Below are 15,000 nucleotides of genomic sequence, written 5' to 3' on the forward strand. Positions count from 1 at the left end.
GGTGTCAGAGTGCCAAAATCCGCCAATGTGGCCTCGATATATTAATTCATATCCTATCTTCAAACTAGTGGATGGGTGATTCTCTCATACTTTGCATACCTTAGTCATCGGCACATTGCAAGGCAAAATTATCCCCCTTTTCTATACAGCATATCTGCAACCAATCACAATCATGGCGAGTGAATGCGAGGGACCTGATTGGCTAGTTGGGGAGGAGTGATGAGGAAGGGGCGGGGCTAATTTCACCAGACTTTGTGCTAGTGACTACACTTACGTTGGTGCGGCATTTATATTTTTATTTTTTTTCTTCTATAATGCTATCCTATTAAAAAGAAATCACTTCGAATCTTAATTCTACCAACGCACTTTGTGTTCAATATAAGAAGCCACACCACTTTTTAATATGAATCAACCAGACTTCTTTAAACATAAATAAATAAGCAAACCCAGTACATACCCTCCCTTCCCCCTCCCTCTTCCCTTAACCCCGCCCCCCATCTCCTCCTCCTTCGAACTTCCAAGGTCCGGCAACCTTGGGCTCTTGGCTTCCCCCATTGTTGTAGCTCAGAGGGAGCTTCAAAGAGCTTCAGGAACTAGATCGCGAAACCGGAAACTTCGCGAAGACGCCCAAACTGTTACGGTAGATTCAGGGTACAAAGAAGACCTCGGTTATGATTAAGAGTCGAAGTTGGAGTGTCATAGCTCGAATCAAGACCTATTTTCTAGTGTAGATAGATGGGTAGGTAGTTAGATGGGTAAGTAGATAGATCAATAGATAGTATGATAAGTAGACAGTATGATAAGTAAATAGTATGATAGCATGCTAGAATGATAAGATAGATAGATAGATAGATAGATAGATAGATAGAGAGAGAGAGTGACAGAGAGAGACAAAGAGAGACAGAGAGAGACAGAGAAAGACAGAGAGAAAGAAAGAGAGAGAGAGAGAGAGAGAGAGAGAGAGAGAGAGAGAGAGAGAGAGAGAGAGAGAGAGAGAGAGAGAGAGAGAGAGAGAGAGAGAGAGAATGTACATGTATATATGTGCGTGTGTGAGTGTATGAACGTATACGAATGCATTTGTGAGTGTATGTACGTGTACGAATGTGCGTGTGTGAGTATAAATGTGAGTGTATGTACGTGTACGAATGTGCGTGTGTGAGTGTATGTACGTGTACGAATGTGCGTGTGTGAGTCTATGTACGTGTATAAATGTGCGTGTGCTTACTCACTAATGAAGATCTGAATTCACTCTCCCCTTTGGCAGATCTTCCGCCAGGGATCAATGCTACATTAGAGAAGGAAGAGGACGAGACTGGAGGTAAGATTCTTGCAACAGAAATCAACAGCAACGACACAGATCTGATTATTACAGTCGTGTCTATCAACAGCAAAAAAAAAAGAAAAAAAAAAAAGAAAAAAAAAACAAACTATAATGAATGGTTGCCATATTTTTTTTAGTATAGATAAGGATGATTTATAAGAATTCAGTTGCTTGTTCATACCCATCCTGTTTTTTTCTATTTATAGTAAATTAAGAGTTAAAAATCGGGTTAATATTGAAAAACGAGTCTCAGGTTCAGGGGTATCAGGCCTTAAAAAAAAATAATAACTTTTAAGAAACAGCTGCCCTAAACCCTTAACACCCCACCCCTCCCCCCACACCCCCACAACCCCACCCCCACTCCTGCTAATTCAACCTCCTCTTTTTTTTTCTCTCTCTCAACAGGATGTACTCTACCCTCTCACTGGGAAGGCGAGTGGCTGGAAGCTGGAAGATTCGATGAGTTTTCTGTCACGAGACAAATGTTCGGAAAAGGATCTTGCGTGTCCGCCATGCCTGGCCTCAATGCCTTCCTTCTGAACTTCTCGTAAGGATCGGTGGGTTGGAAGGATGGGGGGGTAGGGTGGGTGGATGGGTGGGGGGGGTGGGTAGGGTGGGAGGGTGGGTGGGTGGGTGGGTATAGGTAGGGTGGGTGGGGGAAAGGGTGGGTAGGGTAGATGGGGGGTAGGGTTGGGTGTGTGGGTGGATGGGTAGGGTAGGTGGATGGGTGGGTGGATGGGTGGGTGGATAGGTGGGTGAGAGGGAGGGGAGGAAGGGGAGGAAGGGAGGATGTGGGGATGGGTCGGTGGGAGGGAGGAGGGGAGGGGGAGGGGAAGAAGGGAGGGTGGATGGGAGGGAAGGAGGGAGGGAGGGAGGGAGGGAGGGAGGGAGGGAGGGAGGGAGGGAGGGAGGGAGGGAGGGAGGAAGAAGGGAGGGAGGGAGGGAGGGTAGGAGGGAGGGCGGGTGGGGAGAGAGAAAGAGGGAGAGAGGGAAGGAGGGAGAGTAAGTGGGTATGCGGGTGGAAGGGGGAAGGAAAGGATGGATGGATGGATGGATGGATGGATGGAAAGATGTATGGATGGGAAGATATTTTGATAGATACACTCACTGATTAATGCATGGATAGAAACATTAATAGATAGGCTGTCAGATAAAGAGGTATGGATAGATAAATAAACAAACAGATTGATAAATAGATAGACAGATACACTTATAAAACATATTTCATATATAAAAAAAAAAAATCTATCAAATTGCAAGTCATCATATCTACACCTACACCAACAATGCAATATACTTTGCAAATTATAGCCCATCATAATCTTATTTATATATATTTTTATATTTTTGTTTTTGTTTTCAGACGAAAAAGAAAGGCTTGCATAAGATGTTTGGTCTTCGACGAGAAACATGAGAACTTCATGGTCTACAGAAAATGTAAGTCAACTAATCAACATTAAATTAAACACAAAAAAACAAACACGAAAAGAATAGTGAGAAATAACACTATCAACAACAATGATATTAACAGTAATAATGATAATAATGTTAATGATAATGACAATAACGTTAATGATAATGATAATGTCAATAATAATAATAATGATAATGATAACAATAATGATGATAACATCAATAATAATAATGATAAGAACAATAATAAAAAATATTATAATGATGATAATAACAAAGATAACAAAAATAACCAAACCTAACATTTAAACTAAGAAGGAAGAACAATCCCCCCACCCCCACCCCCTTCTGATATCCAAGGCAAGGAGAAAAGACATTTTCCCATTTTCCATTAAAAAAAAGAAAGAAAGAAAGAAAAGAAAAGAAAAAAATAGACACGTTAATTAGGCCACACTAAAAAATGGACCCTTCTTGCACTCAACTAGCGAATCACGTGTTACCGGTGTTATCAATGTTTGATCATCTTCTGATTCGCATTATCATTACTTTGATGTTATGTAAGTTTTTATTTTTCTCTTTTCCTCTGACGAGTTTCCTTTCTCTCGAAAAGTCTTACAAAAACATTCACACAAACGTTAACATAAAAATTAACATAAACATAAACATCGGCATCAGCATCAACATTAACATTAACATTAATATTAACATTGGAATTGACATTGACATTGACATTAACATTAATATCAATATCAATATCAACATCAACATCAACATCAGCATCAGCATCAATATCATCAACATCAACATCAACATCAGCATCAGCATCAGCATCAATATCAATATCATCAACATCAACATCAACATCAACATGAGCACCAGCATCAACATCAACACACACAGACACACACACACACACACACACAAACACACACACACACACAACCAAACACACACACACATACACACACATTCTCTCTCTTTCCCTCATGAAAGTATATGTTTGTCTGCAAGTGGTTGCACTGACATCACACGCTTCTCTCTTCTTTCTTTTATGCTTTGTGATGAACAAAAGTGTTTCTATTGACTGGCTTAGGAAAGCTGGTACAAAGCCCCAGAACGGCGTAGCCCGATAATCTAGTCGTGATTAATTCATTTTCTGAATGTTTACACTCGCTGAAACATTCAAATTAGATTCTGGCGCCGTTTCCATATGACGTCGAGCTCATTTGCATATCAAAGAACGCGATCTGACTAATTCATGTGACCTCCGTTAACCCTAGCATACGTAGTTACACACCCTAAACAAACTGTTCTATATATACGAATCCATTACACTCACGCGTTCATCATATGGCATCCGCATGATATTTAAATGCATGACTAATGAGCTGTTTTACGTGTTGCCGCTCCCCAGCCAGGTGCCAGTCGAAACAAGACGCCGAGGCCTTGTGCGAGTCCGCCAAGGAGAGCTCGAGCGAAATCACAATCATCAGGCAAGAAGGATCCACCATCTGTCCGTTCTCTGGCCCTCGATCGTTCACGTTCCAGAGGCCCTTTGGTGTCTGCGATCTCGAACATTCGAAGCTCACCTCTATCAACGATGACACGACGCTCTTCTTCCGGTACAACCCGTGTCCCAAGCAAACCAGCCCGAATGTGTTCCCTTATCGTAAGTATCCTAATACCGTGCTCTATTCTCTCTGCCATCCAGGGACATGTCACTTACCGTAAGTATGGGACACCATGTTCAGTTTGTCTACAGTCCGAATGCATTCCCTCACCGTAAGTATCCGATGCCACGCTTTATGTATTCCGAATACATCCCGATTATGTCACTTTGCTGTAAGTATCCGATACCGTGTTCTATTTCCTATACCTTCTGAATTTAGAAGAATTGGACACCGCGCCATTTTCTCTACAATCAGGACGCATTCCCATACCGTAAGTATTGGACATCATACTCTACTTCCTCCATACAAAGATCCTAAGGGACCTTACCAACACGTGTCTTATGCAGAGTAACATGAAAGTATTTCTTGATCATAAGTATCCGATAAAGTGCTCTATCCTTAATAACCCAAACTCCAAGAGAGGTTAAGTAATATAATTAATCTATGCGGCCAATATGATGTACCATTTTGAGGCCAATATAATGTATTAGAGACCATTATAATCGACATTTAGAGGTCAACATAATTTGAGGCTAGTATAATCTATCTTTAAAAGGCCAATACGATCTGTCTTTAGAGACCACTATAATATTTTGACCAATATAATTTGTTTTTAGAGGCTAATATAATGTAATTTTAGGGACCACTATAATCTATTTTTAGAGGCCAGTATAATCTACTTTTTTAGAAGATAATATGATATATTTTTGGAGGTCAATATAATCTATCTACATTATGAGGCCAATATAATTTATTTTTAGAGGCTAATATAATATATTTCTTTGGGGCCAATATAATCTATTTCAGAGGCTAATATGATCTATTTTTCAGGGGCCAATAGAATCTATTTTAGAGTTTAATATAATCTATTTTTTAGAAGCTAACATCTATTTTTTGAAGCCAACATGATTTATGCTAATGTAATTTATTTTCTTAGGCTAATATAATATATCTATTTAGAAGCTAACATAATCTATTTTAGAGGCCAATATAGTCTATTTTTTAGGTCACTATAATCTTTTAGAGGCCAATATAATCTGTTATTTAGAGTCTAATATTATTTATTTTTTAGAGATTTGTATAATTTCTTTTTAGATACCATTACAATTTGGTCTTGAAAGAACAATATAATTTAGTTTTGATAGGCCAATGCTGATTTGTGATAAATCAACGTAATTAATTTTTGATTGGCTAATGCAATTAAACGTTAATAGTTTTTATCCAGTATCTATTCTTTTCCCATATGGCACATCTTGTTACTGAATGAAATCCTTTTCCTATAAAGTATCAAACAAGAAAAACAAAAAATGTCCATTTTAGAGACGCAAACTAGATGCTAGTCTGAGGTAACGGCGAGGTGTTTCCATGACAACAGCGCACGCTCTAGAGAGAGACGTGATGTGTTTGTGATGATACAGGTGCCATATGATCAAAGTATCTATACACTGAGGTATATAACTAGGCTGTTACCGGTATATTCTTATTGTATGTGTATTTGGTTTTGATGAATTGTGATCGTGGTTGTTACAACACACACACACAGACATACACACACACACACACACACACGCACACGCATGCACACACACACACACACACACACACACACACACACACACACACACACACACGAACACACACACACACACCTTTTATCTATACGTTAGAGAAACTTCCGTCAATACTTTAGCACATATTTTCTCAAACATTTAATACAGTTAGTTCCTTACTGTGTTAGAGAATGACAATGTATTATGTATTAATTCAGGATAGAATGAGACACACTGCAAGTATTAACATCATAGGCAATGTACTATAATGCTACAAATTACATGGTTTGGAACTGGTCTCTATCTCTCTCACTCTTACTCTCTCTCTCTCTCTCGCTCTCTCTCTCTCTTTCTCTTTGTGCGTGTATGCTGTGTCTTTCTCTCTGCCTTTCTGGGTCACCTACATCAAGGTACAAAGTAAGTTGGAGTCGACGGCTCAAAGTAAGTTAGAGTCAACGGCTCAAAGTAAGTTAGAGTCAACGGCTTAAAGTAAGTTAGAGTCAACGGCTCAAAGTAAGTTAGTCATAAGAATAGGAAAATGTATACTAACCATGTGTATATATTGCAATACGATGAATTATTTATATATCAATATATCAAATGAGGGTGCGGAAATTAACCTTTTTTTCATGTAGGATGGATAGTAGTGTTAATAAGAGTTATTATGTTCAAAAGACGTTCAATAAATTCGTGAAGGTAATATATGAACCAAAATTGGGTCGTGGAAAAATATCAGAAAAACAAAAACTTATTTGGAATTTGGGTTCATGACTGAAATGATACAAATATAATTGATTTGGTTTTCTGTTTATTGACGTGCAATCTATATGAAATCTCATTCACTTTCTCGTTTGTTTAATCACTCAGTAAGTATAAACGCTATTGCAAATAGTTTTCCCAGTGTATAATCATATCATAAACCGGACAGACGGTCAAACATACATATAAATACAACAATTTTGTTATACAACATCTTCCTTCCTTTTGTCCAGCGGAAAAGGTTTCATGCATAGCCACATGGAGTGAAGATAACACCCAATACTTAGTGGGGAAGCTAACGGGCTTTAGATACGGGGATCCGCAATACCGCTGCTACATCTACGAGGAGAAATTCAACGAAAAGTACCTCTACAGCGTGACGAGGACCTCATCGTACTGCGGGGCACGCAGTCCAGACTACGAGTACTTCTACCGAATCTACAACAATTCAATAGGTGGGTCTTGTAACGTGCGTCCCCTCCTTTTACTTTCTTATTGAAAAAACAACAAGTATTTTATTTTTTTCTATTTTCCTCTTTTCTCTCATTCTCTCTCTCTCTCTTTCAATGTTTCCAAGTATAAAACTGTAACTACCAGTACTTCATAGGACCATCCTAATTCTAAGTAACTCCAAGTAATTCCAATTGAGTACCCTAAGTGTTGGACGTTCAACAGCACCCGGCATCCCCGTGATCGAGGGCTACGACGGCACAAAAGAACTGTACCTCGGTGCGCCCCTCCGCCTGATCTGTCGCAGCAGCGGAGGATTCCCGCCGGCGAAGCTCAGTTGGTACAAGAACGGCGACGAGATCCCTTCGGAGAGCTTCGAGACGGAGACAGGATCCGAGAACCACCTCGACGTGCTGGTTCAGGAGGACGACGACGGGGCAGAGTACCGCTGCGACGCGACCAACTTCGCCGATACGCTCTCCACGCATGTGCGCTTGTTCCTGCATCCAGGTGGGTTTTCTGAGTGGCTTTGGGCTTCGTTTAGGTTTACGTGGCTCTGTTTAGGTTTACTTGGCTTTGTTTAGGCTTACGTGGCTCCGTTTAGGTTTACTTGACTCTGTTTAAGCTTACTTGGCTTCATTTAGGTTTACTTGGCTCCATTTAGTTTTACTTGGCTTTGTTTAGGTTTACTTGGCTCCATTTAGTTTTACTTGGCTTTGTTTAGGTTTACTTGGGTCTGTTTAGGTTTACGAGGCACTGTTAAGGTTTACTTGGCCTCAGTTAGTTTTAGTTGGCTTCGTTCAGGTTTACTTGGCTTCGTTTAGGTTTCTTGGCTCTGTTTAGGTTTACTTGGCTTCGATTAGGTTTACTTGGCTCTGTTTAGGTTTACTTGGCTTTGTTTAGGTTTACTTGGCTTCGTTTAGGTTTACTTGGCTTCGTTTAGGTTTACTTGACTCCGTTTAGGTTTACTTCACTTCATTTGATTTTACTTGCCTTTGTTTAGGTTTAAGTGGCTCTGTTTAGGTTTACTTGGTTCCGTTTAGGTTTACTTGGCTCTGTTTAGGTTTACTTGGCCCTGGGTAGGTTTACTTGACTCCGTTTAGGTTTACTTGGCTACGTTTAGGTTTAAGTGGCTCCGTTTAGGTTTACGTGGCTCCGTTTAAACTTACTTGGCTCAATTCAGGTTTATTTGGCTCCATTTGGGTTTACTTGGCTTCGTTTAGGTTTCCTTGGCTTTGTTTAGGTTTACTTGACTCTGTTTAGGTTTACTTGGCTCCGTTTAGGTTTACTTGTCTTCTTTAGGTTTACTTGGCTTTGTTTAGGTATACTTGGTTCTGTTTAGGTTTGCTTGGCTCCATTTATGTTTACTTGGCTTCATTTAGGTTTACTTGGCTCCGTTTACGTTTACTTGGCTTTGTTTAGGTTTACTTGGCTTTGTTTAGGTTTACTTGGCTCTGTTTACGTTTACTTGGCTTCTTTTAGGTTTACTTGGCTCCGTTTACGTTTACTTGGCTTTGTTTAGGTTTACTTGGCTTCGTTTAGGTTTACTTGGCTCCATTTAGGTTTACTTGGCTTCATTTAGGTTTACTTGGCTCCGTTTACGTTTACTTGGCTTTGTTTAGGTTTACTTAGCTCTGTTTAGGTTTATGTAACTCTGTTAAATTTACTTGGCTCCATTCAGGTTTACTTGACTCCGTTTAGGTTTACTTGGCTTCGTTTAGGTTTACTTGGCTTTGTTTAGGTTTACTTGGCTCTGTTTAAGTTGACTTGGCTCTGTTTAGGTTTACTTAGCTCCATTTAGGTTTAATTGGCTTCGTTTACATTTACTTAGCTCCATTTAGGTTTACGTGGCTCCCTTTAGGTTAACTTGCCTTTGTTTATAGTTTTACTTGGTTTCGTTTAGGTTTACATGGCTCCGTTTAGGTTTACGGGCTCCGTTTAGGTTTACTTGGTTCTGTTTAGGATTACTTGCCTTCGTTTAGGTTTACTTTGCTACGTTTAGGTTTACTTCTCTCTGTTTAGGTTTACTTGAGTCCGTTTAGGTTTACTTGGCTCCGTTTAAGTTAACTTGGCTCCGTTTAGGTTTACTTGGCTCCGTTTAGTTTTACTTGGCTCTGTTTAGGTTTACTTCTCTCCGTCTAGGTTTACTTGGCTTTGCTTAGTTTTACTTGGCTTCGTCTAGGTTTGCTTGGCTCCGTTTAGTTTTACTTGGCTCTGTTTAGGTTTACTTCTCTCCGTCTAGGTTTACTTGGCTTTGCTTAGTTTTACTTGGCTTCGTCTAGGTTTGCTTGGCTCCGTTTAGTTTTACTTGGCTCTGTTTAGGTTTACTTCTCTCCGTCTAGGTTTACTTGGCTTTGCTTAGTTTTACTTGGCTTCGTCTAGGTTTGCTTGGCTCCGTTTAGTTTTACTTGGCTCTGTTTAGGTTTACTTGACTCTGTTTAGGTTTAATTGTCTTCGTTTAGGTTTACTTGGCTTTGTTTAGGTTTACTTGGCTTCGTCTAGGTTTGCTTGGCTCCATTTAGTTTTACGTGGCTCCGTTTAGGTTTACTTGACTCTGTTTAGGTTTACTTGTGTTCGTTTAGGTTTACTTGGCTTTGTTTAGTTTTACTTGGCTTCGTCTAGGTTTGCTTGCCCCTGTTTAGTTTTACTTGGCTCCGTTTAGGTTTACTTGACTCTGTTTAGGTTTACTTATCTTCATTTAGGTTTACTTGGCTTTGTTTAGGTTTACTTGGCTTTGTCTAGGTTAACTTGCCTCTGTTTAGTTTTACTTGGTTTCGTTTAGGTTTACATGGCACCATTTAGGTTTACGGGCTCCGTTTAGGTTTACTTGGTTCCGTTTAGGTTTACTTGCCTTCGTTTAGGTTTACTTTGCTACGTTAAGGTTTACTTCTCTCTGTTTAGGTTTACTTGAGTCCGTTTAGGTTTATTTCTCTCCGTTTAGGGTTACTTGGCTTTGTTTAGTTTTACTTGGCTTCGTCTAGGTTTGCTTGGCTCCGTTTAGTTTTACTTGGCTCTGTTTAGGATTACTTGACTCCGTTTAGGTTTGCTTGTCTTTGTTTAGGTTTACTTGGCTTTGTTTAGGTTTACTTGGCTTCGTCTAGGTTTGCTTGGCTTCGTTTGGGTTAACTCGGCTCCGTCTAGGTTTACTTGGTTTCGTTTAGGTTTACTGGACTCCGTTTAGGTTAACTTGGGTCCATTTAGGATATGTGGCTCCGTTTAGGTTTACTTGGCTTCGTCTAGGTTTGCTTGGCTTTGCTTAGCTTTACTTAGCTTCATCTAGGTTTGTTTGGCTCTGTTTAATTTCACTTGGCTCCATTTAGGTTAACTTGGTTTCGTTTAGGTTTATGTGGCTCTGTTTAGGTTTGCTTGGCTCCGTTTAGGTTTACTTGGCTTCATTTAAGTTTACATGGCTCCGTTTAGGTTAGCTTGGCTCCATTTAGGTTTACTCGGCTTCGACTAAGTTTACTTGGCTTCGTTTAAGTTTACTTGGTTTCCTTTAGGTTTACATGGCTCCGTTTAGGTTTGCTTGGCTCTGTTTAGGTTTACTCAGCTTCGACTAGGTTTACTTTAACTTTACTTGGTTTCATTTAGGTTTACGTGGCTCTATTTAGGTTTGCTAGGATCCATTTAGGTTTACTGGACCCTGTTTAGGTTTACTTGGGTCCATTTACGTTATGTGGCTCTGTCTAGGTTTAGTTGGCTCCGTTTAGGTTTACTTGGCTCTGTTGAGGTTTAATTGGCTTCGTTTAGTTTTACTTGGCTTCTTCTAGGTTTACTTGGCTCCATGTAGGTTTGATTGACTCGGTTTAGGTTTATTTGGCTCTGTTTAGATTTATTTCGCTGCGTTTAGGTTTACTTGGCTTTGTTTAGATTTACTTTGCTCCGTTTAGGTTTACTTTGCTCTGTTTAGGTTTACTTGACTCTGTTTAGGTTTACTTGGCTTCGTTTATTTTTACTTGGCTTTGTCTAGGTTTGCTTGGCTCCTTTTAGGTTTATTTGGCTCTGTTTAGGTTTACTTGACTCCGTTTAGGTTTAATTGTCTTCGTTTAGGTTTACTTGGCTCTATTTAGGTTTACTTGGCTCTATTTAGGTTCACTTGGCTTCGTCTAGGTTAACTTGGTCTTGTTTAGGTTTACTTGGCTCCTTGTAGGTTTACTTGACTCTGTTTAGGTTCACTTGGCTCCGTTTAGTTTTACTTGGCTTCGTCTAGGTTTGCTTGGCTCCGTTTACTTTTACTTGGCTTCATCTAGGTTTGCTTGGCTCTGTTTAGTTTTACTTGGCTCCGTCTAGGTTTGCTTGGCTTCTTTTAGGTTTACTTGACTCTGTTTAGGCTTACTTGGCTTCGTTTAGGTTAACTTGGCTTCGTTAAGGTTTACTTGCTCTGTGTAGGTTTACTTGACTCCATTATGGTTTATTTGACTCCGTTTAGATTTACTTGGCTTCGATCAATTTTACTTGGCTTTGTCTAGGTTTGCTTGGCTCCGTTTAGTTTTACTTGGCTCTGTTTTGGTTTACTTGACTCCGTTTAGTTTTACTTGGCTCCTTTGTAGTTTACTTGGCTTTGTTTAGGGTTACTTGGCTTTGCTTAGTTTTACTTGGCTTCGTCTAGGTTTACTTGGCTCCGTTTATATTTATTTAGCTTCGTTTATGTTTACTTGGCTTTGTTTGGGTTTACTTGGCTTTGTTTAGGTTTACTTGGCTCTGTTTAGGTTTACTTGTCTTCGTTTAGGTTTACTTGTCTTCGTTTAGGTTTACTTGGATTCGTTTAGGTTTACTTGGATTCGTTTAGGTTTACCTGGCTCTATTTAGGTTTACTTGACTCTGTTTCCTTTATTTCATTTTTCTGCGTTTGGGTTTCGTTTGGTTTGCTTAATTTATTTTGGGATTGTATTTTTTAACTTTGCTTCGTTTTATTGCATTTGGGCTTCGTTTGGCTTACTTTACTTAATTTTGGGATTGCATTTCTTCACTTTGCTTTATTTTACTGCAGTTGGGCTTCGTTTAGTTTACTTTTCTTCCTTTGGGATTGCTATATTTAATTTTGTTTCGTTTAGTTTGTTTCATTTTAGTTACTTTGGGCTGAGTTTGTTTTGCTTCATTTGGGATTACTTTATTTTACTTTGCTGGCTCTACCTATGCCTACTTTATTTCATTAGGGCTTACTATATTTCAATTTACTTCAATTGGGCTTTTTATATTTTAATTTACTTCAATTGGGCTTACTCTATTTTACTCTTCTTCATTTTGAGCTTACTCTATTTTACTCTTCTTCATTTGGGCTTACTCTATTTTACTCTTCATCATTTGGGCTTACTTTATTTTATTCTTCTTCATTTGGGCTTACTTTATTTTCCTTTTCTCTTTTTGGGCTTACTCTATTTTACTCTACTTCAATTGTGCTTACTCTATTCTTATGAAAAGAAGGATATATAGTTGAAGTAATGATAACAATAATAATAGAAAATTAACGACTACACAGATTGGAAAAGTAGACGCTACCCTTACTTACAACAGTCCTTTTTTTTTTTTTTTTTTTTTTAGAAGCAGCTATAACTTGCGACTACATCCTGTTTTTTGATCGCTCATCCCATACTTCCTCTGTACAGGTGGATGTTTTGATCTTGTTGTCACAACAGCTTTTACATTCACGTTTGATTTTGGAAAGGATGTCTTTGAAAGGAAAGTAGAGGTTGAGAGGGGGGGAGGGGGAAGGGAGAAGGGAGAAGGGAGAAGGGAGAAGGGAGAAGGGGGAAGGGGGAGGGGGAGGAAAGAGAGTGACAGAGAGAGAGACAGAGAGAAGAAACAATGATAAAAAAGAGTGAGCGAGTGAGTGAATAAGCGAGCGAGTGAGAAAGAGAGAGGTGGATACAAAAAGATAAATTAGAGTCATCAAATAATTAAATGGGTCGTGTCCAATCTAAAGTATGGCGTTCATTCCCATCAGGCTCACAGTCGACAACAACTGTAGTGCTAGAGCCATCAACAACAACAGAAGTCGCACTGACAATTACAACTGAAGCAACAACTGAAGTGACTACAACTGAAGCAACAACTGAAGTGACTACAACTGAAACAACATCTGAAGTAACTACAACTGAAGCAAAAACAACTGAAGAACCTACAACAGCTGCAACAACAACATCCACGATAACAACAGATGCTGCAACAACAACAACAACAATGACAACAACAACCACACCATCTACAACAACAGAATTGTTCTATGAATATTATGTCGGTAAGAATGTAATATATCATACCCTATTTTCTTAAAAAAAAAATAAAAATAAACGCAGAACAAAGAATAAAAGAGAATAGGCTTATATAAAGATATTAGTGGATTATGAGGCAAATATGCCCTTTCGATTTCCAAGTATCTTTGACATTATAAGTTTGCTTACTTATGCAAGTCGAGAAGTTGTATTTCATGGAATAGCCAGCTCTAGGGAACTCGATTCCAGAAACCGAGAGAGAGAGAGAGATAGGGAGTGAGAGAGAGAGAGAGAGAGAGAGAGAGAGAGAGAGAGAGAGAGAGAGAGAGAGAGAGAGAGAGAGAGAGAGAGAGAGAGAGAGAGGGAGAGGGAGAGAGAGAGAAATAGAGAGAGACAGAGACGGACGGAGGGAGGGGGCAAGATAGAGAGAGAGAGATGATGAGAGATGGGAGAAAGAGAGATAAAGAGAAAGAGAAAGATAAAGAGAGATAAAGAGAAAGAGAAAGATAAAGAGAGATAAAGAGATAAATAGATAGATAAAGAAAAAAGCAGACAGACAAACAAACAAATAAAATAGACAAAACAAAGAAAGAAAGAAACATAAAAACAGAAAATCACAGAGAAAGAAATAAGAAAGAGAGAGAGAACACGACACCCTCCCTCGACACATAAGCCACCATACTATTGACCATCTCACCATAACTTTCCTCCAGACGAGATCCCGCCCATAGTCACCACCTTCCCGGAAACGCCCATCGGGGTACCCCAAGGAGCTTCCCTGAACCTGACGTGCGCTGCTGAGGGGGTACCCATGCCTTATGTTCAGTGGGTGAAGGTAAGATCCTTTTGTTTATTGTGAAGCACGAATGTGAGAGGGAGAGGGGAGGGAGAGGGAGAGGGGGCAAGGGAGAGGGAGAGGGAGAGGGGAGGGGAGGGGAGGGGAGGGGAGGGGAGGGGAAGGGAAGGGAAGGGAAGGGAATGGAAGGGACGGGACGGGACGGGACGGGAGAGGGAGGGGGAGGGAGGGAGAAAGAGGAAGAAGGAGGGAGGGAGGGAGGGAGGGAGGGAGGAAAAGTAGAAGTTGAAGATGAAGGAGAGATAAGGAAGGCGGGAGTGAGAAGGAAAAGCTAAAGGAGAAGAAGGAGAAGGAAAAGGAGAAGAATAGATAGATAGATAGACAGATAGATAGATTGAATAAGACAGTAAGAGGGTAAGAGAAAGAGAGAGAGAGAAAGAGAAAGAAAAAGAAAGAGAAAATAGAAAGAGAAAGAGAAAGAGGAAAAGAAAGAGAGAGATATATAGATAGATAGAAAAAAAAAAAAAACGAACAGAGAACACGTAAACCTTCCATCCTTATTATCATACCACTTCCCTCGCACTTTAGAGAGATGAAGACGGGCGACGTGCTATCATATCCGACCGTGTTCTGACTGAGACCGTGCTTGTGCTTGATGGCATTTCGGATTCAGAAGTCTACAGCTGTGAGGCGGAGTCCGAGAGTGGGTTTGTCTCTCAGGAAGTTGAGATTCTTGGTAAGTTTCCCTCGATCCTTATTTGTCTGTCTGTCTGTGTGTATATATGTCTGTCTATCCTAGCTTTGTCTCTTTCGTTGTCTTTGTTCATGT

At 39.8% G+C, this 15,000-nt stretch overlaps 1 protein-coding gene across 1 annotated transcript in view; it reads left to right on the top strand.

The window, feature by feature from the left end:
• The window catches only part of LOC122246883 (uncharacterized), a 115,029-nt gene that overhangs the window by 75,580 nt on the left and 24,449 nt on the right, over window positions 1-15,000 (top strand). Inside the window, 9 exon segments of the mRNA XM_086534326.1 lie at window positions 1,265-1,318; window positions 1,727-1,868; window positions 2,685-2,758; window positions 4,149-4,403; window positions 6,947-7,168; window positions 7,389-7,673; window positions 13,108-13,401; window positions 14,089-14,210; window positions 14,760-14,907. Coding sequence (XP_086390452.1) covers window positions 1,265-1,318; window positions 1,727-1,868; window positions 2,685-2,758; window positions 4,149-4,403; window positions 6,947-7,168; window positions 7,389-7,673; window positions 13,108-13,401; window positions 14,089-14,210; window positions 14,760-14,907 — 1,596 coding nt within the window.

The sequence above is a fragment of the Penaeus japonicus genome, unplaced genomic scaffold (genome assembly GCF_977035675.1).
Source record: "Penaeus japonicus unplaced genomic scaffold, GWHDUDI00000001_assembly GWHDUDI00000041, whole genome shotgun sequence".
Classification (NCBI taxonomy): domain Eukaryota; kingdom Metazoa; phylum Arthropoda; class Malacostraca; order Decapoda; family Penaeidae; genus Penaeus; species Penaeus japonicus.